Source organism: Colletes latitarsis, chromosome 8 (genome assembly GCF_051014445.1).
Source record: "Colletes latitarsis isolate SP2378_abdomen chromosome 8, iyColLati1, whole genome shotgun sequence".
Taxonomy (NCBI): Eukaryota; Metazoa; Arthropoda; class Insecta; order Hymenoptera; family Colletidae; genus Colletes; species Colletes latitarsis.
This window is the reverse complement of record NC_135141.1, coordinates 27,821,721-27,846,545: the sequence shown is the minus strand read 5'-3', so window position 1 is coordinate 27,846,545 and position 24,825 is coordinate 27,821,721. Positions and strand designations below refer to the sequence as shown.

Here is a 24,825-nt window from a genome sequence, read left to right as displayed (position 1 = left end):
TTGTATTATGTACACTTCAAACGGTATACTGTTTATCTTTCAAGGTCTTTGATTTTCCGTTTATAAATTAAAACGATTATATAGGATAGAATGTGATAAAATTTCTTTGAAAGAGAATCAGATACGAACTTATTCGTTTTATGATGACCTATAGTTTATACGATCTATTTTTTTTACCTAATATATTCGTAGATGTAATGCAAGGTGACTCGATGCGCGCCTAAACAAAAGAGATTCTATTTATTAAAATTATCTTAATATAATTATCTGTATTATATACTGCACTAGTTTTAAAGTTTTGAAATTACTTTATTTTACAGATAAATATACATAAACAATCTTAACACGTATTTTATAATTGGCGTAATGTGTCGACAATAGAAATTTAATATTCGACCAATATTAAATTCACGACTCTATCATATAAAATTTCTATAATTATGAATTTTAAATTCTGTACAATGTTCAAATTCATAAAAAAAATTTGAACCGGAAGTATATATAATACATCATCTAATATCTTATATATTTACAATTAGAGTTATTTATTCGTCAGTAGTCTGGAATTGTGCTAAAACTTCCTGTCGCACTTTCTTGAATATTAAACGCTGGATTCGATCTGAAATTATTACGTATATTAGTTTTATACATCTTGGTTAACGGAGAATATTAAATCAGGAAACACGCAGTAACTCAAAATAGAGCCTGAAAAAGAAATTTTCTGTTATGACGATATAAGAAAACGCGCAACGGTGTCTTACCTTCGGCAGGAAATTTTTAAAATCAAGTTAGCGTTGTGCGTCCACCCTTTTGAGTATTAAAAATGTACATGCAATGGAAATATCTTTGGTTAGTGATTTAGAAGATAAAAGAAATCAAAATGACTATGACGAACATAATAACATATAATAATAGACATAAAGCAACTGACAGATAAGTGAACATATATGTGAAAAAAAAAATAACTAAAGAATTGAATACATACGTGCAATTTCCCTTTATGATAATTTAAATTTATTTTTAATTTAAAATAGCAGTAATTCTAACAAAATTTAACAATAAGATTTTTATTTTATTCATACAAACACCTACTTCATATAGAATATCAACGAACAAGTTATAAATTGATTTCACTAGAGTTTGGAAAGTCGATGAACAGTTACATTCTTTGTATTTTTTAAAACCTTTTAATGCTGAATCAATGTCAACTCGAATACTATAATATTTACAATATAATATTAATCAATTGTATTGTAAATATTTGATACTTGAAAGTACCGAATAATACTAAGCGATTTTAATGCTAGTACATACCATATATGATGTTATGTTGAAGTCAGATGATGTGATTGCTTTAAAACTGACACATTTTCTGTACTTAGAAGGCACCTTGTTTAATATAGTTGCATGAGACAAACTTGATTACGTATTTAATGATGTTTCTGAGACATTGAAGAAGCTATGAATGAAAAAGGAATAATTCAAAGTCTTTATGGCATCAGTTTATTTGATATGTAAAATGTATTAGACACTTTATGTAAATAATTTAACACAATACTATAAGCTGGTAAGAGAAGCATGTGCACTTACTTTAATCTTATTGTTTAACTCTTTACAGAAGAAAATTACTATTTTAACAAATGTTAACACCAGAATAATCATTAATACTTCTTGTATTTACTTTACCAAAAAATTTCTTTTTTATTTAGTAGTCCAAGTATAAATTGATTATACATTTAATAAACAACAGTGCATAAAATTTAGTGCCTACAAATAATTAGTTAAAAAATAAAAGTAATACTATTGTATTTAGTTCTTCATACCAAAGGTGTTACATGACAGAGAACAACACAATCAGCTTTTCCAGAATACACACGTTAGTATTACATAAATAGTGTTAATTTGCAAACTTACATTTTATACTCGGTGTACACATTGAACACAAGACACACATACACGCACACAAGTGTACACAAAAGCATAATCTCAGGATTTTTATACACAAACACATTGCACAGTAGGATTTAATCTTGAAGAAATGTAAAGAATTGTGTATTACAAATTTCATAAAGGCAATTGAATACAATAAACTGCACAAACAGTAACATATATAATAACGTGAAAGTTAATAGAGAACATAGAATTTTTAAGTACAATCATAATTGATGATACACATGCATATAATTATAGTACTAAAATAATTTTTATAAATATTGCACGAATGTGTTACCATTATGCGTATCAAATTATGAATTTCTCACAATTTTTACAAAAATACTCGATTATTTCATGCTATTGTTTATTACGAATTCTTGCATAGAATTTATATTTGTATTATATTGTTAGTTACAATTTTTACAATGTATATTATCATATATACATGAAACACATGATTCATTTGTATATCTAAATAATATATATCGGAAAATGAGTGATCTGTTAATGAATACTTTCAATATACATTAAATTAAAATATTATAAAACGTATACAATTCTCACCTTGCATATATAGTTGGGTTTGATAATCCAAGCGTTGTACTTACAGGACTGCCAATATATTTACTTACAAACTGTAATAGAAAGGAACAACGAAATTATTAGTAATAATTATCAACGTCAATACTAGAGGTGTGTGAAAACCCGAAAATATTAGATCGGTTTAAGAATTTTTGTCGGGATTGAGTTGGGTTCTCGGGGAAAAAATTAATTGTAACGTATACAAGTATGAAAGTTACAAGATGAAGTGAAAATAATACATTAAAATTACTTAATACATACCCAGTGATTACCAAGAGAAGTTGCACCCATATTCAGGGCCATATGAATTACCAGATACAAACAGAATAAAAGGTATAAAATGAAATATATAGAAATTGCGAGTATCACTGCCCAATGATGTGGCAAATCGTCTTGGACAGTATTTATCACAAAATATATATTTATACATATTACTACAGCGGACAATGCTGTTGCAACAATCTTATTTACTCTGAAACGTAAAAGTATACGTTACAAATTCTGCAAACATAGAAACAAAATATGCCAATGATTACATACATTCCGTTTCGGAATTCACCCATTATTTGAGAGCTGCTAGTAAATGCTATTGTCGGCAAAGTTGCAAAAGGCAACTGAAGCGTCATGATAGCATTTAAAATATCATTCATATCAGTTAAATTATTTATATCACTGAAAAATGCAACGAGGAAAGTAGGAATAATAGCAATCATTCGTGTAAAGAGAACTCGTTTCCATCGAGCCCACTGCAGATTCAAGAAACCCTCCATTGCAAACTGTCCTGCATAGGTTCCTGTCATTGTAGAAGACTGACCAGCAGCAAAAATTCCAACAGCCCATATATACATTGCAGCTGCACCAAAGGCACAACCAAGAAATATACCACCCGTATTAAGATCGACTGATACAGTCTCATTGTCTTTCTGTAAGTTATAAAATTAAATACAGGAATAAGATTGTAATTATTAAGTCTAAATTAGCTTTTTTTATTATTACTTACTGGAAATGTTTCTATCCCTATAGTATAGTTGCTTGCTTCGCAAATGTTACGCTAAAATATATAAGCAGCATTTATAAAAATATTTAAAAATTAACAATATATTTCTTGTACTTACAATGTTTAAATTAGTTTTTCTATAAAGACCGTCTGCAAAAACTGCTACAACAAATACATTAATTACAAAGGAAACCAATAATGCAATACAAGCCTCAATAAAGTAATACATATTTGCTTCCTTTACTTTTTTGGGTTCCGTGCGATCAATGTCTCTTGACTGAAAATTGAAAACGAATTCATTAAAGAAGCTATTTTACCTGTTATCCTTTCTCAATTTCAAATAAGTGACATTACTTATACTGCTCTGCTTTTTCCTTACCTTAACAAGAGCACTGTGAAGGTATAAGTTGTGTGGCATTATGACTGCACCAACAATCCCCACAGCTTTTAACAACATATTTCTATCATAGTCCTTGAACCAAGGTGTAAACATGCCTTCTATTATTTCAGCTTGTGGAGGAGCAGAAACAATATACTGAAACAATTATATTATGGAATAATTGCTGTAATAAACATGTTTTTTTTAGTCATTAGAACCAATAAATTTGACGATACGACTTAATGCAACGTATAACATACTTCGTAACCGAATGTAACGGCCATTATTGCGATAAGAAATCCAAAGAAGAATTCTAATTTTCTCAAACCATATTTGTCTAATAATAAAAATGTAAAAGTGTCAATTATTGTAATGAGCACACCACCCCAAATAGGTATTCTGAAACATTAAATTTATTACATATAGTCATTAAATGTACATCAAATTGAATATGTAAAACAAATGCCAATTAATGAACAATAAGAATATCTCATTTCCTTTAATGTATTTAATAAATTTAGTTTAGTTATCAAAGGTAGTAGCAATTTAATAATTATATCAGCTGCTTACGCTTTGTTTGTTAATAGTGACAGGGCAATGGCTGTTCCTATCACTTCTTGCATGTCACTGCCAATTATAGCTATTTCTGTCATTATCCATAAAATCAGTCTAGGTACTTTTTTATATTGTCTGTAACACATTTCTGCTAAGTGTAAACCTGTCACCACACCCAGTCTTGCACTTAGTCTTTGCATAACAAGGCCTAAAACTGTTGCACTTAATAATACCCATAGCAACTAAAACAAAAATATAAATATAATAATACTTTATTAAGCAAAAGCATTATGCGTAAAGTACCTTATATTTGGCAGCTACTCCAGATTGCAAATCAGATTCTATGTTTCCAGGATCAAGATAAGCTATAGACATTAAAAATCCAGGACCTGTAAAAGCCCATAATTTCCTAAAACTAAAAAAACCCTGTAAAAAATCCACTTGTATTTAAAATCTTTACGTAATTGTAAATATTGATTCTTTTTAATTTTAACAACTTGTATTACATTATCTGCATTTGGTATATGAATCTTTTCATCCGCAAAATATGCTTGGTTATTGTTCTGTGTTAAAGAGGTACTTTCCGTCGCTTTAACATTGTTTTGCACTTCCTGTGTACACTCTTGAGACACTGTTGTGACTGTTGAATCATTGTTACCCTCGATAATGTGATTACTTTGCATGGTATATTGATAAGATGCGTCTAAAATCGAATCGTCGTTTTATAATATAAGAATATAAACACAATAAAAACAAAATTTACTATGAGAATATCAACAACAATAGATCGAATATTTTAATAGTAATTGTCTGGTTAACCCATTCGCAAAAATAAATATAAGTCACGTATTAAATTAGACTATGGTTTTTGAGCAAACTTAAACATTTCTTAAATGTAATTTTACCATAAAATTAATAAACAATGGAACTCAGCTGAACCAAAAATAGGACATAACTGAAAGGAAAAGAGAACACAACAATCCCCTCGGTAGTCACGAACAAACTGATAGCACTGAAGTACTGATCATTGCGACGAACTGTACGCACAAGACTTACAAACTATCTTTGTTGGTCGTTCCCCCCTCTTTGAACCCACATTTCCTAATTAATTTCTAGTGGGGATGTCCGACCTCATCCGTAGCACTAAATTCATGTACAGAAATTTGCGGACACCACATTCTGCGAATAATAACTACGACTACGTCACGGGATGTCCCGCGACATTATGCTCGCAGTAAAATAGTGTAATTTAAATAACACTCGCGCAAGGTCTCTTGTTATCACAAATAACTTCTGAAGTCCCGAACGATCTAGGGCTTCTGCAGATTAACTACTAAACAGCCATCTTTCTAATAGGCGGTCATTCTTACAAGCGAAAGTTCTTTAGCCATTTTTAAATAGCTGCTTTTGTTGGAACATTTAAATCCAGTTCATGAGTCAGCCAAATGCCTTTTAAATCATCAAAGCGGTTCTATACGCCAAAATGATTCCTTAATCAACTTTAATACGAACGAATGTACTTATGAGCCATTAAATTATTCTGAACAGGTTAATACAGGAAACCTTAATTCTTCTAATGTAAAGATCATATTAAATCCAAGCGTATCTTGTAAAAATCAAGACTATGTGTATATTACGTTATCAATTCGTGGGCGAAATATTTTTTGCCAAAATCGTTTATATGTTGACGGGAGCAGAAGCATGAAACTATGGAGTTCAAATGTGATAATATGATGCCAAAACATATGTAGTTAGAATAATTCTTGGACTAATCAGTTTTATTATTTTGTAGTTTCACGAAGAACGAAAATATATAATTATTTTTCTATTCAAGTTGGTTAATACGTTCAAACTATGTCGCTATGTCGTCTTCACTCGTGAGATTATAAGATAAAAATTCAATCAACGTAGATCTCACGTATTTTAATATCAGAGTTTGATCAATGATGTATTACGTTTCTGTAAAACTATTTTTATCAGACACCGTAGATGTTATACAGTTTGGGAGGTAAATTTTTTAAAAATTGATACTTTATTCATATATGTTATTAGCAAATCTTTTAATATCTCTTAATATAGAATGGGGGATTCTAGAGGCCAAAATAAGACGAAAATCAAGAATACCAATTTGTTGATGAAGGCTTCGTTAAACAGTTATTAACGTTTAAAGTTCCGACCGTACTGAATTTTTTACTGGAAAATGGGTAGGATTTCGGGGGTATGTGTAATGACCAAAAATGTTTGTAATTGACCCCCACAGCTAACAATATTTTTTCAGAACGATTTGAAATATTTTAATTTCGTCGAAAAATTTCACACCTTCTCGATTTTTTTTCTCGAAAGTAGGTAGGATTTCGAAGGTATGTCTATTCACCAAAAATGATTGTAATTGACCCCCGCAACCGAAAATAATTTTTCCAGAACGATTTGAAATTTTTGAATTAAATTGTTAATAACTTTTTAACGAAGCCTCCATCAACAAATTGGTATTCTTGATTTTCGTCTTATTTTGGCCTCTAGAATCCTCTATTAAAATTTTTCCCAGGGTTGGCTGAACACCCTGTATGTATATTATACATACATAATCGTGTACCAGAGCAGTGTTTCTCAAACTAGGGTGATTTCACTCGACTGAATGTATTTTAGTTATGAACTCTGGTTGAGAATCTCCAGTCTAGAGTATTGTCGTATATTCATGACAGACCTAAACGCTAGTGAATCAATGGTAATCCCCAGTACAAGGAAAATTAAATGTAATCGCGTAATATAACCATACATACTCCTTCCGCTTCCCATTTGTTTTTTTTTTCTATGACCTTAACGACACTAAACCATCATTTACACGAAGCAATTATTAATAATAAATATTATCGCTAACCGGAAATCATTTTCACGATAAATTTATTGACCTTTCTAATCAAAAACAAAATTTCCAAAACGTAATAACCAAAATGTAACGATAGCATGAATTCAAGTTGCAAGTAAAAGTGTGTTAATCGGTGTTATTAACGTGGTTGCCAGTCAATGTAGTTACCAGAAGCAAAACTTTCGTTAAAAGTGAACAAGAATGTTCTCTGGTTCGATGATCGTGTAAAACGTACTGAAAAAAGAAAATGAAAGTACGAAGAATTTAGAACGATACTCAGGTCTGGTAAAACAAGTTGCATAAAGTACGCCTCGTTTCAATCGTTTTGCAAGTTAGAATTTACATAGTAAATAACACCTTAACATTTAATGGACGGTTTTTAGGAAATTAATTTAAAACTCTAGTTATATAAGTGATCTTAAATATGAGTATCTTTCGAAAATAAACTGTTATCTAGTGTCTGTTATGCTATCTTTGATTTTAACTTTCGTAAAATTGATATAAGCACATTTATTATGTACGTTTGTAAATGCAGAATACAGTACGGTGCAAAGATGGAGATTTCCTCGATCGGTTGGCAATATAAACACGTTTATTGCGTGTTTATAAGCACACGCTTTGGCGTGGCGCAATATGGGGAATTTCCTCAATTGGTTGTCAATGCGTTAGGATACGTAATTTCTAATAAAACTAAATAATGTTCTATCGCGTTTATCTTATAATCACGGTTTCCTTATCTAATTACAGTGAAATAATTAAGTTTTGCAAGCCATAGAAACAAGTAGCAAATTAACAAAGAATACGAACGCTGAATATGATGAAACGGTAAAGAATATTTGTCACAGATATATCAGCCTTACAATTTAATCTAATCTGTGAAATAATAATAAATGAGGACAATCTTATTGTCGTTATGTTGATGCCAGGTCCTATCGCTGTACGTGATTTTCATTAGGGAGCCGTGGCTTCTGATAATATACGATTGGAAAAATATCAAAAATGTGCAAGTATCGTAAAACGTGGACTATCCGAACAGGGAGACGAATTTGTATCGATAATCGATCTTTCAGATAAATATTCAGGAAATTCAAAGTTGCAACTATGCTTCGAAATAAGAAATAAAATAATTTAATAAAAAAACACTATTCTTTTACCTTTATTACTTATAGTGTAAATGAAATGTGTAATTTTAGTTATATGCTCGTTTAATATTTGCGAGGCAAATACAGATTTCAAAGTATAAACAGTGTTAGCATAGGTCCGGTAATGCTATATTAAGATGTTTCATTTTGTGTTATCGTAATCAGTTATTCGCAATAGTCGAAATTCTACTGTGTGTATGTACATCCTTGACACTAAAACGAAGGGTAAATTAGATCGACAACGTCAGAACTTAAGGCGAAAAATTTCTTTTTGTTCCGTGCAAGGAATGTTGTAATGCCTGTTTTATTGTTATTTCGTGAAAAAAAGAAAACGAGAAAAGCATAGGCACTCGTATAAACATTTTTATTTGAAAGTCTTTACGACCGAAAGGATAATTGAGGCAATAAAAACAAATTGCTGAGCTATTTTTTTTTTTGACAAATATTTTGTACACCGTCAGATTTAATTGTTGGAACTTGTTCCCGACCATGAAACGTGCTCGTAAGCTTAACAACTCGCACGAGCAATACAATTATGGAATCCAGATAAGTTCTTTCTTCGAAGTCAATCACCGAGGAACGATTCTATTGATAAATGTTTCAAAAATATATTTTCATATATTTTTTATTTGATAATGTCACATTTGTGGTCAAGTATCTCAAAAACTTTTACGTTTACTATTTTTATAAATGTTTTTCAATTTTTTCTACGACTTTAATATGACTTTGATATTCAAGTCGATAACATCGAATCCGCCATTTTGAATTTTAGAATTCTAATAGATTTATTATCAGCGAACTCTGAACGCCATTACTGTGAGGTTTTACGACTAAATTCTTTAAATTTTTCCGAATTATGATATAATTTTAGAATACAATATCTTTCCTTGAGTTTTTACAATATTCGTATATTAACACATAGTTCCAAGAGGTAAACTTTGGATTTTAATATATTTAAAAGGCATACCAAAAGGCTCTAGGCAAATTCATTTTTCGGAAATTCCGTAACAAGGCATGTTTTACGACTAAAATGGTCGTCTCATGTCGATTTATGGGTAATATGTAACTCAGTTTCGATAAAGTGACATGATACATCAGTCACGTTCTTTCAGATAACGATGAGACATTAAAAATGCAGCAGGAAGAATATCAGCTGACCACTGACTTCCCCGACAGCGAATGACGTCAGGTATAACTCCTACTTTAGGCTTTTCCGCTCTATTAGAGAAACAGAGAAGCTGTGCCTAACCGGACTTGGACAAATTTTATTTCGAATAATAAATCAAAATTATAGTACACGATATCTACGCGCCATGTGTTATTGTATGATGTAATATCTGTATGATGTGTCAACCGAGTATCTTCCTCCGACACAAATAAATTATCGTTCACAGAGTTTATTCGTTATCAATTACTAGAATAAAATGTCGACTGCCTTACTTTGATACAGTCCGCCTGCCACTGCATTCGTCTCAGAATTAGACATTATTCGAATATACATTTATTTGAAAATATAAATATGCGAAATGCTATTCGCTACTTACGAATGGTATCTAGATTATTCGGACAATGGGGAAATTTTGTAAAGAAAAATCTTCATTCGAATAATGATCCACGCTGAATTTTTATTAGAATAAATAAGAGATAAAGAAAAGATTTACAGTTTAGTTAAACGATATGATGGAGATAACACCTCAATGATTCTGAGCAATTAATGAATTATATTCTAACCATAATTGGATGGAAATTTCTCACATTACCGACGAAGAAGTAAAAATACTGGGAATTCTAAGAAAAGCGACATCTGTTTGTATTTTTATATAATTAACTGCAATCACGATTAGGACTAATTTACAACGAAGAATTTTAATCTTCTATAACTCACAAAGCTAACTACAAACTTAAGAACAATATTATACGTATATCTATAGCACGAAATACAATTAAATACGGTAATAACAAAATCATACCGGTACTCAAATATCATATTTACAGTGGTTCATGAAAGTATTAACGCATGCTATTAAAATTTTAAACGATAAATATATGTACATTAGATTTAAGTTCTGAAAGTAATGTTGTAACTACTATAAGATACGAGTATCAAGATTATATGTATATGTATACAATGTATATGTATACACGATGAAGCTTACTACATGATGGTTACAAAAGTATTCGAATAATATTGATTATACGCACCTTATTTAATAATAATATTTAATTGAACCTCCTTCAGCTTCAATTATGGCATTGAGACGTTGTTGTGTGGCTATGTATTGTCTTTCCAGTTATTTTAAATTCGATAGAATTTTTTTTGTAGAACAAAGACTCGTTTAATGGGATAAATCATTCAGTTTATACAAAGAAAGAAGACTTTTGAGAAATTGGATAACGACGACAGTAACACATCCATCTTCTCGAAATGTAAATAACAGAATGAATAAATAAACAAGGTATACGTACACATGATAATAAAATTTTAGATAGAGATATGAAATCGCGTGAATGCTGCTTTTGTTAAAACGATCGAATCGCTCAAGAAACCATATCGTGCGAATAAGCTGTAATATACAATGAATCTCAAATTAGAATACGTTCAACGAAAATTATCCCAGTGTCGATAACGTGTGTTCGAAGATGGCGCGGAACGTTAATTTGCATGGCCTGCAACTTTCTGAACGCTTAAAGAATATCGTGTGAACTAATATTGATAAATAAAAAGGAATAAGAAACGAACTTATTGTCCTTTTACTTGTCAAGTAGAAGGCCAACCTATTTGGGCCACGAAGAACGAATGCATTTGAATAAAATTCACGTAACTACAAAACATCCGACGGTCTATTTCTGTGAATATCGAACCACTGATTGAGAAGTCGAAAGTCGAAAACTTTATGCTCTAGGAACAAGCTCGTAAACGCGCATCGTACACGTTATTATACACGTTCGATACAGACATTTTTATAATTTAATTACTGTAGACGACAACGAACGTCGCGTAGAATTCAGGGCGTGGTTTGACTCATTCGCAAATAAAGTCAGTGCATTAGCTGTCGGAGATTCATGCGTAAAGTGACAGTAGTGCGAATTTATTAGCTTATCAATGACTCACTTGCCGTCTACACAGTGAATATTTGAACAGTTCCTCGATTATTGTTTGAATGTAGCATTGTAGATGCGTAAGAAAACTATGGCCAAACTCGAAAAGTCAATATAAAGGGATTTCTGTAGTTGTAAGATAAGGGATTTATGAGTCAGCCATTCAGTTCTGGCACAATTGACATACGAAAGATATTCGACGACACCTCGTGATTGAAAACTGTTCGATTTTATAGTTTAAAAGTGTTTTAAATAAAAATTTCTAAAGGACAATTCGATTGATTGACTTACCAGGTGAGTTTGAAGGTTCTTTTAATAACATGAGCTCCATTTTAGTGTAGGCAGGTGGTATGTACTTCTACTTGACAGATATAAAACTCAACTAGCGATAATTTCTTGTGATAAAATTTTCAGTGCCACATATTCTATTACACAACGCTGCTCGTTCTGTCATGCAATACTTGATTAATAGATATTTTACACCGAGCATATAACTTTTTGAATGTTAATTTTGATCTAATTTCTATATGTTCTGAACAATATGAAATAAAAAAATCAAATCCAAATATATAATACTATTGTTTGCAGAAAAATGTCTAATGTCAGTAACTTGGAGCAACAAATTGCGAGCTTGCAAATTAATCATAGGGATGGCGTCAAAACTGTTAAACCTGGGAAAAAAGTAGGTCCAGCTGTACCGCCAAAACCAAAAAAATCACAGCCTCAGGTCAGTAAATCATGCAAGTCAATATAAAAAGCACAATTGTTATGCTGCTAATAATATTTTATGCTTCTTTTACACGTCTGTTCCATTATTATATGGAAATGTCAATGGTAAAAGTAGCAAAAATTAGAATTTTTTCAAGTTAATTCTTTCAAATGGATACATGTTGCGTAACATTTTTTTTTAGATACCACAAAGTTATACTATAAAGGCTGCATCTGTGCCATCGTACAGTACAGTACTCAATAACTCTGGAACAAACGAAAAGCCATCAAATTTGTACGTGAATTCTCCTTCACCATATGTACCACTAAATATTGAGAAGAATGATTTTTCGTTGTCATCCTCTACAAATGGGAAAGATACATCTAAAGTTTATCAGAATAATGACAACTTCTACATATGCCAGACAGATGAAAAATTTGAACCAAAATATGGATATGATGAAAAAAATTACTACTCAAATGTTGGGAATATGCCAGCTCCTCAAGTTCCCCTCGATGATCATTCAAGATCAGTAAGAAATGTTGTATACAGCAACATAGATCCTCCAGTATCTATGCCAGTTAAAACTGGAAGTAAAGCTGAAAAGGATATAATTTATAGTAATATTCAATGGAATTCTAAACCAGAAAATGCGTACTGCAATATTCCTCCTGCTCATGGTAATTATGAAATACACTTTCTATACAGGGTGATGCAAAATTAGTGGCACAAATTCTGTTTCTCTGTTACCTGTTCACTCAATAAATTATTATGTTAAAGATGACTTACCACCGCCACCGGAACCATCGGAGTATGTTCCATGTGTACCGAGTAGTTCTTTCCCACCACCACCGGAAGAACTACCACCTCCACCGAGTCCCGTTTCGTCCAGTTATAGCGAATTAAGGCGTGCCACTTATCAAACTGATTTTTCTTCGGATAATTATCCAAATGATATTTATGGTCCAAGCTCACAATCTAGTTCTACATACGAATCTATATACGAACCGATTAATCCTAGACCGCCGTCGCAGCTATCTTGCAATTATTCTATGTATTCTGGTTATGGATCCGCTACATCAACTCAGCCGCAAGGAAAAGTGTCTCCAGTCAAGGAAGTACGTTCAAACTACTTTGAGCGTATCGAATTTCTTATTTTTAAGAAATACATCTTACATAAATACAATTATTCTTTTCAAGGTGGATGTCTTGACTGATCTATTAGTGCAAGGAATGGAAGACAATGCCGAAGATAGCGACATATATGGAATTTGTGCACAATGCGGCCGTAAAGTTGAAGGGGAAGGTACCGGTTGTTCCGCGATGGACAAGGTGTTCCACATTGATTGCTTCTGTTGTTACGTTTGTAAAGTTAATCTACAGGGTAAACCATTCTATTCGCTGGAAAGTAAACCTTACTGTGAGGAAGATTATCTGAATACATTAGAAAAGTGTTGCGTTTGCACCAGACCAATACTAGATAGAATATTAAGAGCTACGGGCAAACCTTATCATCCATCCTGTTTCACATGCGTGGTTTGTGGTCAAAGCTTGGACGGTATACCGTTTACGGTCGATGCTACAAATCAGATTCATTGTATACAATGTTTTCACAAGTAAGTGACATTTTACCAAATTTATATAAAACAATTTATATAAATGATATAAGTTTAAATTGATGGTTTTGTGTTACAGAAAATTTGCACCGCGTTGTTGTGTATGTAAGCTACCAATTATGCCAGAACCAGGTCAAGATGAAACAGTGCGGGTCGTGGCCCTGGATCGAAGTTTTCACATTCAATGTTACAAATGCGAAGATTGTGGTTTGGTTCTGTCTTCCGATTCCGAGGGGCGTGGCTGCTATCCTTTGGACGACCATGTATTATGTAAAAGTTGCAATGCTACTCGCGTACAAGCACTTACATCACATATGACGACAGAATTATAAATCACATAAATACACGTAATTATTAAGACAATTTCAAGCCATATATTACATTGTTATACTTGTAGCTGCAATTCTACAAATTCTTAATGTTTAAGGATAAGCATATTCTTTACAAATATTGACATTTTGTATGTTTTTAAAGAATTTTTTAACGAAAGCCATTTTATATTTGAATATGAGCATTTACTTTCATCATTTAATACTTAAAGGTGAATTACGCCAAATATTCATAATATTCCTAAACAAAACTTTTTTAGAGATTTATATTTCTGAAAATATATATTTATATACATTTTGACTCGAAGTGGTCAGACTCCAAAAATGTAAGACTAAGTTTATATTGCTTCTTTAGCACTGCCATGTTCAAGATTCCCAAACTTTTAATGGTCATTATAAAAAAAAGTACTTTTTAGAGATACTTTCCCGAAACAAGTGTGATGATTAGCAACTATGATAATCAATGTGATCCTAGTAAAATATTTCATACGCTACTAAAGCGTTAAAGTATTCAATATCTAGTGTTAAAAAAAACTGTTTAATTTTATGTAAAATTATATTCACGATAATGGCACGTCAATGATATGAAGTAGAAACTGTGCCATTTGTACATCCGTTTTTATTAACCGAAAATATATAAAACATATACGGTTGTATAGTGGATTTGTTACGTATTTAGATTTCCGCTTTACGGTAAATCATGTGATACGGTAGAATTAATACAATGTATTAGTGCAAATACCTTAGATTATATCGTTTATTTAGTATGTGAAAAGACTAAATAATGAATAGGGCTTACTTGTAAAATGTATTACTGGAACGATATTGAATCAATAAAACATTCAATCTATTCAAGGAAGAAACATATTCATTTTAATTCCATTACTAGTCTACGTTTTTCCACTCCAAACAGAATAAAAAATAGATGCAACTGAACAAGAAAGGTACATTCACAAATACAATGTATATGTATTGGAGCATTGTATATTTTATATCTTTAATAAGATTTTATTATTATATATTTGTAGGAGAGATTCACACTTATTTTAGTCTATACTTTTTCTTTGCTATGCTAATGTTCATGCACAGATGTCTTTATTTTGTTTTAAATATATGCATCTTTTATATGTAATATATTTTTTTTATTATCATCGAGTACTTAGATAGTTTTTTGTCGTACAACCTACGTGTCATTTTGTGTATAATTTATGTTTTTTTAATACATCAAATTCTGTGTTTTAGGAGGCATGCTTTCTAAATTGTAGAACATTTCGACGATTTCTCTTAGAAAGCAAACTCAACAGTCATTAAATTACAGCTGACCATCGCGACAAAGTCATTATAAATAAAAAAAAGCGAGAGAAAGGAATTCGTTAAAATAATTCTCAAGACCGTTACAAAACAGTTTTCCATTTTGAAAGTATTCAACTATTGATCCAACAATATTTTATTATTGCAAGTTTCTTAGAATTAGGCCATAATGTGTCTTAATAGTACCATAAGCTGTAGAAATTTAAAGAAAGAAACGAAATATAATAAATTGTTTCTAAAATAACGTTTTCGACTATGTTATTGAAAGCTGCCTTAATGACTTCGGTAAAGCGCAATCGCATGTAACGTAAAACAGAAAAAAAAAAACGTACAATAATCTACAATTATAGAAAGCACACCTCTTACACCGTGTATAATATACATCAATTATATTCCTATGTTCAACTACGCATACCCGCTAATATCTATCTTAGACTCCTTTTATATTATAATATACTTTGCAAAGTATATATTATATTTTATATCGTATCAGCACCATTCTACGTTGAATTTAGTACATGGATAGTAATCGCGATCAAGCGATCCACTCCTATATACGTTCATCTACTTGTCAGACCAGTACCAAACTGAACATAGAATCGCGCTTTCCGCGCATTCTCTTCACGTAATGTATGTATATGTAGGTATGTATGCGTATATGTATACGTGTATGAAATATGCGTGTGTAGTGTGTGAGAAATAGCATCGATGCACTGACACACGAATGCTTACACACGTAAACTGTCGTCTCGTTTTAACTTGCACGCAATAATCACAGCCACCTATCCAGATTCGCGCACACGCACACCCAAATACGCGCTTTGTCTCGCATTCCATATACCTTCGGTATACGTTATTTTTATTTTTTTTTTTGTCTGTTTATTTGTTAATATTTATATATATATATATATTTTTTATATGTATATATTTATATATGTATATTGCTGAGATATCTTTCGTGTATCATACATAGAAATAGGTGCCGAAACGAGCTGCTCCTTTCTTCGGTTACATTGTTACAATATCGTCTGTAACGACCACAATGAGAAAGAAAAGGGGTCATGCGACTCGAATGTCTTATATGCGATGATTTTTCTTCCTTGTTTTATATCGCATTTTCTCTAGTATTCCCGTAAAATTCTCTTCAACTAAGTAATTCTCTTTCCCGAATTCCTTCTTCTAACAGCATACTTTCACACTTTCAAATTCGCTGGGTGCTGGCGGGCTGCGCAGCCCGTAAATCAATAAATAAATAGAGGAACAACATTCTTCAAACATTTTTTTTTTTTTTTTTCTTATAACAACATTAGAGGCTCTTGGAACGTAACGCAACAAATGTTCAACAATACAATCACGAAAACAAATAGAAGGCACTCTTGCATTTTTTTTCTCAATAAATTAATTTTTTCGTAACGACTCATGGGTAATTCTACGCGTTCTAGGCCTTTGTCGTGTCGTCTACTTATCCCTCGGATATATATGTCTCTCGCTCTCATTCTCTGTGTCTCACTCTCTTTTTTTTCGTATTCCTCCGTCACAATTGCCGCGACATTTAAATTACAGCGCCACAAACCATTAGGTTCATTACCAGTTCTTCATCTTTTTTCCCCTCGTTTTAAATAGACAATAATAGCTACAATATGCGAGATATGAGATAACAAATTTCTCGTTATAGATAAAAGAAATTCACGTTCATAACAGTTAGGTAGAATATTATTTAACTTTTTATATTATAATAATTTAATTATTGTTATTTGCTTTGAAGCTCACAGCCGACACATTTTTTTAATTCATTATTACATATATTTTTTTTCATTATTTTTATCGTATTCGTTTGGGTATGGGGCATCTCTTTTTTTCTTTTTTTTTCTTTTTTTTTATGTTAACAGCTATTTACGATCTTTTTTTTCTTTACTCTTTTGCGCGGATAATTTGTCGGGGGGAAAAAAATAGAACAATAAATTAGTGTCCGCTACCGTTTCGAAAATGCGTGAGAATACATCACGGTTACTCTAATTAAACTATAAGTACTGTGTACCATATTTCAGGTAGAAAATAAAAAACGAGAGATGTGGCAGTGCCTTGAGCAACCGTTTTATGAAACTCAACTCTATTCTGCCTCCCTATTTACCCCTTCTGCATATTCTTTTTTTTTTTCTTTTTGAACACATAACAAATCGCTCGTCTTTGTACGATAACAACGTTATTTGTTTTTTTTTTTTTTAGTTTTCTTCTGTTCTATCATCTGTTTTATCCGTCTATCCTACTCTAGCCTTGCTCGTGAGATTCAATGGTTTGTCGAGCCTATCGCGCGTATAACGTCAAATACTGCATACTATAGTTTTAAATAATGTAGCGTACCTGTAGTACCTATTTAAGATATATAATTTCTCGCTTCGTTAACATTTAACTCTTGTAAGAGATAATGTAACTGACCTGTTAGATATATATGTTTGTATATATATATATATATATATATATATATATATGTGTGCATATATATATGTATGTATAGATATATATATATACATATACACATATACACATACATATTTATTGTGAATATCATTTTCCATAACTAACATAATAATCTTTAAATATCATATTTTATCTTATTTATATATATATATAAATAAGATTATTATATATATATATATATTCTTTTATAAATGCTTAACAATTTAGTATATTTGATAATTTACCGAAGAATTTATAATTTACAAGTCCATGTGTCTAGTTTTTCTTTTTTTCTGTTATATTATTTTTTTTTTCCTTTTTGTATTTGGGACTGAGATCACAAGAGAATAATCGTACGCCGTTATATATCATATATGCGTGTATATATATGTATATATATATATGCTTATGCAGGTTTGTCGAATATACGCAGATTCTATCCGTCAGGTCCGACGTTGCTTTTCATACGGCTTCGAAATCGAGATACACACGCGCTTTGTATCTTGTCCTCTCTCTCACTCTGTGTTTGTGTTTGGTGTTTGGCGCGCGCGTGTGTAACAGAGATGACCAAAAAGAAGAATCGGAGGACAAAACAAAGAAAAAGAAAAAAGAAAATGAACAATAGGAGCGCATTCGAAAGCATTCAAAGGTTCAGAGCTTGCATTTGATGGCACGTGTCGCTCAGCTGATTCTGATCCCCCGCAGGATGTCCTGGATGATGAGCCCGCGGTGTACCCGGCGGCGTAATGGGCATTCTACCGACTCCAGGTGGCGCGTCGCCGGCTCCGCCCAGACTGTCGTCGGACACTTTGTTCCCGGTCTGCATGATCCCGTTCACCTTATACTTGCTCTGCCGTAGCATAGCGGTGGTCTGAGCAGAACCGGAGTTGGAGTATTTCTCTGTCGGCTTGCGGCTTGCGGACAATGTCGGAGCGATGGTGAACCGACGCTGACTAGCCTGTTGTTGTTGCTGCTGCTGCTGCTGCTGCTGCTGCTGGTGTTGGGACGGGGCTAGGGATGGCTGATAACGGTTTTGCGCCGGAGCATAAAACTGGACCTGGGAGGTGGGTGGTGACAAAGTTGGAAGTGGTCGTGTCATGGGCGAATAAGGCGCTGGCGGTGGGCTAACCGGCTTCTCCGAATTATTACCGCTGTCTGCTACCTGTACCCCCTGCGAACCGTTGTTGTCGGTGTCGATCGTATTGTAAGTCTCGTTCGTCTGTGCGCTAGAACCGTTTCCGTGGTCCGTTTGTCCATTGTTACTCCTGTAACTGTTAGCCGTGTTCTTACGGTAATTGCTCGACCTGACCGCGCTATCGAAATACTGATCGTTCGGATTGTTCCTGCGGCCGTTCGCGTAATCGAAGCACTGGCTCGCATTGAACATTCTAGATTGCGCGCTCGCGTACGGGGAATTGTACGATTGACCGGGTACGTTCGACGTGAAATTCCCAGACCTTTGCGCGCCACCTTGACCCTGAGGATTGTAGCTATCGGACTTTTGCGCTATGTAGCAAGCCGGAGAGCCCACGGCAGAAGCAGCCGTTCTTCTGTTATATTGCATGGAGAATCGCGATGCCATTGCCGGCGACGAGTATTTATTATAACCTCCGTCTACGTTACTGTGCTTATACGACTGAGAGTTCCCTAAGTTTTGAGCTATAACGAAAGGAGCTTGATGGGACAACGCGATCCCATGATTCTGGGATTTCGTGTAACTATTCTGCCCGTTCGCGGGCCCGGACTTTGAATAGTCCCTGGAATTGAAACTCTGACTTTTATTAGTCGAGTCGAACATCTGCTGAGACACTGACGGCGGAGTGGGCAGCAAGCTAGTACCGCCCGAAGCGTTGTGAAACGACGGTGTATGCGCGTGAGGAATGTAAACCGTTGCCGGGTGATACACGATGGCCCTACAATGCATCTGATTGCCACTGCAATCGTCGCTTTCGTTCAAGCATGTCTGTGAGCTGTACAAGTTTCCGGTGTGTATCGCGATTGGATGATAATTGGTGTAACGACCAGACATGGGGAGTTTCACGGGCATTAAGGACACCAGGGGTGTAGCTGACCCTGTAGCAGCCTGTGTTTCACCATGTGGTTGCTCCGAGTGGCTCGATGTCGAACGAGTATCCTACGATGTATTTCACAGATGATAGTTTTCACGGATGATCGTTGGAAGTAATGAATATGTTCTTTTTTTTTTGCGATTCACTTACTCGCGGATACTGGTACAGTAAGAAACAGTATATCGCAAATAAACATTGTACCTTAATTTCAGTCTATATCCGCGCTTTGCATACTATTTTCTATTTACTTTTTAACGCGTTGACTGTCATATGGTGATCATTGCTAACCGAAACTTACAGGTAATTAGATACAAATATACACAGGACACATTAGTTCGTTTCCTTTCACGGCACTGTACTAATCGCACAGCTGAAACGCCATTATTGCGGTTTGAAAATGAATTCAATACATGCAGCCTATGTATTTCAGGTCACGCGAGTAGCCTAGCAATGAGAAGAATATTCTGTTAGTATCGACACGATATTTAAAATAGATTATCGATTCAAGAATTAAACTATTTTTGATTACATATACAGGGTGGTCCACGCAACTGTATTAGGTCGTAATTCCGTTATCAGTGCAGTTAGAGTGAAATATCAAACAAAGAAGATGATTACACCTAAAATTGTAGCAGAATTAGAGTTAACAACTAGCGGTAAAGTTGGTTTAAAAACAATGTCAAACAATTTTAAAGACATAGGCTATTTCGTACAGATAGCGAGTAAAAAACTCTATGTCAATAAAATGACTAAAAAGAAAGAGACTTAATTTCGCAAAAACTTATATAAATAAATCGTTGCATTTTTGAAAACATTAGACATAAAACGTGACGAAGGTGGCCTTATGGTATGGGGCTGTAAAACATATTAAAGTACACGTATCAAAATTCATTCTCAAATTTTTAAATATCGTACAATTATTGCCAAATTATCATTATTTTATAATGACTTGTGTAACTTGTGTATTTTACTCTATTGTGTAATAATTGCATTTCGCGTTTTAGCTATACGATAATTAGGAAAGTACCGTAAATCGAACGACTAATAAGAAACAATCCCCAAACCGGAAATTAAAAATATTCTGAAACTTTGGGTATATACAGGGCATATGTAGGTATGTATTATGCAATTTCTGCTTGTTAATTTGTTAATTTTTTTAACTTCCGGGTTAGCGATCATCCCTTATAAGCTTACTGAATTGCATGTGCAAAGGTCTTGACTTGCAATGATAACGTATCATCGTTTTTAGTAAATTAAAAAGCGCGTATTGGTAAAAAAAAAAACTATTAACTTACCTCCTGTGAAGCAGCTTGGCCATCAGACGACGTTTGCTGACATGGGGTGTCGGCAGCGTAAAACAACAACTGCTGATCATTCAATCCCATGGGAGCATGCGGAGGCGGCGGGTGGGGTCCAGCTGCTAAAGGATAGTAGAGATGATCCACCTGTGGAGGAGGACCTGTAGGTACCGGTGGATGATGATGCGGTGGCGGTGCAGCAGGGGCGTAAAAATGCGCGGATGGTGGTGGAGGCAGAGATGGTAGCGGCGGTGGACCTGTCGGTGGACTGGTTGCCCCTGTGCCATTGTTGCCGCTTCCGGAATTGCTGTTACCGCCGCTCGTGTTACTTTGCGAATTACTAGTGGGGTACAAGTATGGATGAGCTCCGGCGGCGGTCGCCCCTGGATAATACGTCTCATACTGCACAAAAGAAAAGAAGAATTCGACAATGATTTATTCGCATTTACACACGATCGTGAAGGAAAATTAAAGGAACTATCTATTTTACACAAAAATATCGTACATTATCAGGAAGTCTTTGACGAGTTTCTCTCTGTGTACTCCTCTCTCTCTCTCTTTAAACGTTCATTCACGATTCTAAAAGTGGTAGAGATCAGTCTTGTTCTGAAGTACTAAGGTCAATTGTACATGCTACGAAACAAGAACCTTTCATAACGAATAGCGTTCCAGGGACGCTGAATTACACACTTTACTTTGAGCAGATTTCATTAATCTTTTTTTTTTTTGCGCATGCCTATAATATAAACATACGTATTGTGTTTTTCTATGGAATGGTTCAAGAGAAACGAATAATATTTACGGAGATACGATATGTGTAAAAAGTATCGCAAAGTATGACACGCATCGTGTGTTACAGATGCATTGTTGCGTATTCTCTGTGCAACACAAAGATTGTAGTATAAAAGAGTAACGGGGGGAAAAAAAACGTGATAAAGATGTTGCATTGTGAAACACGCCGACGAAAAGAATATGCGACATTCTATACTGCAGTAATTTCTGGTTGTAACAAGCATAAGAAATATATATTTGATGAATAGATGAAGTACATCAAATGTAAGAACTTGTGTGCAGAACTCATATGAAAAACTATTAATATAAGTCATGAATTATGAAAAAAAGTCAAGTGTGCATGCATTGGACAGGCCATGCAGAAGACTGACAAAGAAAATGCACAAGGATGATGCGCTGCATGCTAGTCATTTAGCATAGACCGTGTACCTTTAGACCTCAATACTGTATAGCGTCGAGAAGGACGTAAGTAGGCATTTGTTGAGGGTTGGGTAGAAACGCCGGTGGTATGGCTTCTCCCATCAAACCATTCGTCTGTCAAACCGCAACCGATTTACCGTTTAATATAAATACAAGCTGTACCCGTGAACAATTCATATGATAGGATGTACATACATAAGACCCAAGATTAAGGGAGGTATCGGAGAAAGAAATTGGCAGAGTGTTTACTCTATATTTTACTCACCGGCATAGGTGAATATGGATACTGCTGTGGCATGTAGAGAGATGGAGCAGGACACGGGTACATTACAGGTGCAAAAGTTTGATGACCGGTAGCTTGCGGACCTAATTATCAAGGTCGAACTTGATTATTAGAATCACTCGAACTCTATTAGAAATAGATCATGACTTCATTGTAAAATTTACCAAACACTCCTGTGGCTTGATAAATAGTTGCTGGATCGGTTGGCGGGGCAATTGGTGTCGTTGGTGCAGGAGCTGTAGTGTTGTAAAATGCCATACCATTTTGGTACATAAGACCCATACCTAATTAAAAAATAAGTAGAGAAAAAAAATTTGTATTATATAATAAAAATGTATACATTTAATGTTAAAATATTACACTGACCATTTGTACAATAGTAAGTACTATTAGGTACAGAGGGTGGGGACCCAGAACCACCATCAAAAGGTCTATTGAAGGGTTGCTTTTTAATTGCAGGTGCTATATTTAATTTTCTTTCTCGTAACACAATGCATTCAGACTATAAGCAAAACAATTTATAATTAATGGTACTCATTTTACATTTTGACATTAAATACAAGCAAATACAGGTTACACACCTCTTGCTGAAGTCTTTTAGCTTCTTCTTCTGTTTCAAATGTAACAAATCCATAACCTTTAGATACACCGGCACGATCAGCAATTATTTTTGTAGCTTTAACATTGCCATAAGTGGAAAAAAGTTCTGTAAGTTCATCTACGCTGGTGTTAGCAGAAATACCACCTACGAAGATACGATTCGGTACTACTGTACCATACTTAGGAGCAGCCATAGTGAGACTTGTAGCCGAGGCAGGGCTAGAGGCTGGACTAGACCCCTCAGTTCCACCCGTTGATGCCGAACTCTAAATAGCATGGCTAATATTAAAATAATGCAACCAATCTTTATATAAGGTACAAAAATGTAGTATACAGATATTTTAAACATTGTTAATACTTTATGCCAAATATTCATGTATTACCAGATTTTCTAATTTAATGTCTGAGTTAAACTATAGTTGTTTTGGTACGTTGCTATTTATTTCCTATTATTTCTTATTTGTCATATAAATTGGACTCTTAAAGAGAGATTGTTCTATCATCCAGATTATTTGTATATTGACATAGAAGACATTGAATACCAAACTGAGAATCTTTCCCAAAAATTAATGTCACACACAATGTAAAAAAACATTTTTTAATTTAACAAATAATATAACACTGGCAGCTAAAATGCCGTTTAATTTGTGTTATCATACCGCGAAACTCAAAATGCAAAAAAAACCGACATCTTATATGCACCAACCTAATAAAAATATTGACAAGCAAGAGCTGTCTGTTCGACTTCGAAATTTGAGGCATCTATACAGGTTAAATCTTCGTGAACATTAAATAGGGGCATCGTCTTGTGCGTCGATGTACCGCACACAAAACACCACATCAACGAGAAAATGTAGTCTCGAATGAAAAACAATTTTATCGGAGGGTTAGATGAAAATCTTCGTGTAAAAGAGAGCTCACCATCTTCGCGAGAGTCGGGCGTGTAAATGAGTTTCTTGGCCGTGGGTTTGTCCTAGCAGCTTGAAGGTACCCTGGCCTCGCACGAGGTCACCTGGGTGCCCAGGGACTGCCAAGGACCGTTGCAACCACTTCAAAAGGACTTCCAGCCTCCGGCGAAGCTGCTGTTCCTTCTTGCTAAACCTCCAAACACTACAGAGACACTTTTACAAGATGGCGGTTATACGCGCCGTTCAGGGCGCTAATTTCCCTGATTTTAAATTTTCGATCCGTCCAACCGTTATTTAGATTTACACCTCACAGATAGATACTCGTAGACATTTTAAAGAGTAAAAAGGATTTATTTAAATTTCCTGCGCCATATTGTATAATGTGCAGAGCATGACGTTTTATCAAGTTTCCTTTAAGCTATACGATAATACGAACATACTCTTCGGCAGAACGAGTCATTTCACACACATAAATGAC

General features: G+C 33.9%; 3 protein-coding genes across 10 annotated transcripts; 1 reads left to right on the top strand and 2 right to left on the bottom strand.

Annotated features, from left to right (window-relative positions):
• Positions 1–288: 288 nt before the first annotated feature.
• On the bottom strand, positions 289–11,963 carry Mvl (solute carrier family member malvolio). 6 transcript variants are annotated; one of them, XR_013080167.1, is made up of 13 exons: positions 11,847–11,963; positions 4,955–5,151; positions 4,752–4,874; positions 4,464–4,690; positions 4,154–4,292; positions 3,894–4,049; positions 3,633–3,791; positions 3,518–3,568; positions 3,058–3,440; positions 2,779–2,989; positions 2,500–2,570; positions 1,315–1,459; positions 289–619 (listed from the first exon to the last, which is right to left on the bottom strand). XR_013080167.1 is itself a non-coding variant. In XM_076771411.1 (12 exons), exons 1-12 carry the CDS (start codon positions 11,884–11,886, stop codon positions 553–555), a joined length of 1,824 nt encoding a protein of 607 aa, XP_076627526.1. In that variant the 5' UTR covers positions 11,887–11,961; the 3' UTR covers positions 289–552. The 6 variants fall into 6 exon arrangements, 5 of the variants coding, with proteins under 5 accessions (XP_076627526.1, XP_076627530.1, XP_076627529.1 ...); XM_076771411.1 differs by lacking the exon at positions 1,315–1,459 and having other exon boundaries at positions 11,847–11,961; XM_076771415.1 differs by lacking the exons at positions 1,315–1,459; positions 11,847–11,963 and adding an exon at positions 10,659–10,814.
• Positions 10,909–15,060, top strand: Zyx (lipoma-preferred partner zyxin). Of its 2 annotated transcripts, none has more exons than XM_076771417.1 (6): positions 10,909–11,849; positions 12,144–12,282; positions 12,491–12,944; positions 13,045–13,382; positions 13,465–13,880; positions 13,960–15,060. In XM_076771417.1, exons 2-6 carry the CDS (start codon positions 12,148–12,150, stop codon positions 14,210–14,212), a joined length of 1,596 nt encoding a protein of 531 aa, XP_076627532.1. In that variant the 5' UTR covers positions 10,909–11,849; positions 12,144–12,147; the 3' UTR covers positions 14,213–15,060. The 2 variants fall into 2 exon arrangements, with proteins under 2 accessions (XP_076627532.1, XP_076627531.1); XM_076771416.1 differs by having other exon boundaries at positions 10,910–11,849; positions 12,467–12,944.
• A 155-nt stretch (positions 15,061–15,215) lies between these two features.
• Positions 15,216–24,745, bottom strand: LOC143344867 (uncharacterized). Of its 2 annotated transcripts, none has more exons than XM_076771410.1 (7): positions 24,361–24,745; positions 23,421–23,718; positions 23,206–23,341; positions 23,004–23,123; positions 22,822–22,922; positions 21,342–21,746; positions 15,216–20,111 (listed from the first exon to the last, which is right to left on the bottom strand). In XM_076771410.1, the coding sequence occupies exons 2-7, from the start codon at positions 23,631–23,633 to the stop codon at positions 18,621–18,623; spliced, it is 2,466 nt and encodes an 821-aa protein (XP_076627525.1). In that variant the 5' UTR covers positions 23,634–23,718; positions 24,361–24,745; the 3' UTR covers positions 15,216–18,620. The 2 variants fall into 2 exon arrangements, with proteins under 2 accessions (XP_076627525.1, XP_076627524.1); XM_076771409.1 differs by having other exon boundaries at positions 23,421–23,705.
• Between the last annotated feature and the right edge of the window lie 80 nt (positions 24,746–24,825).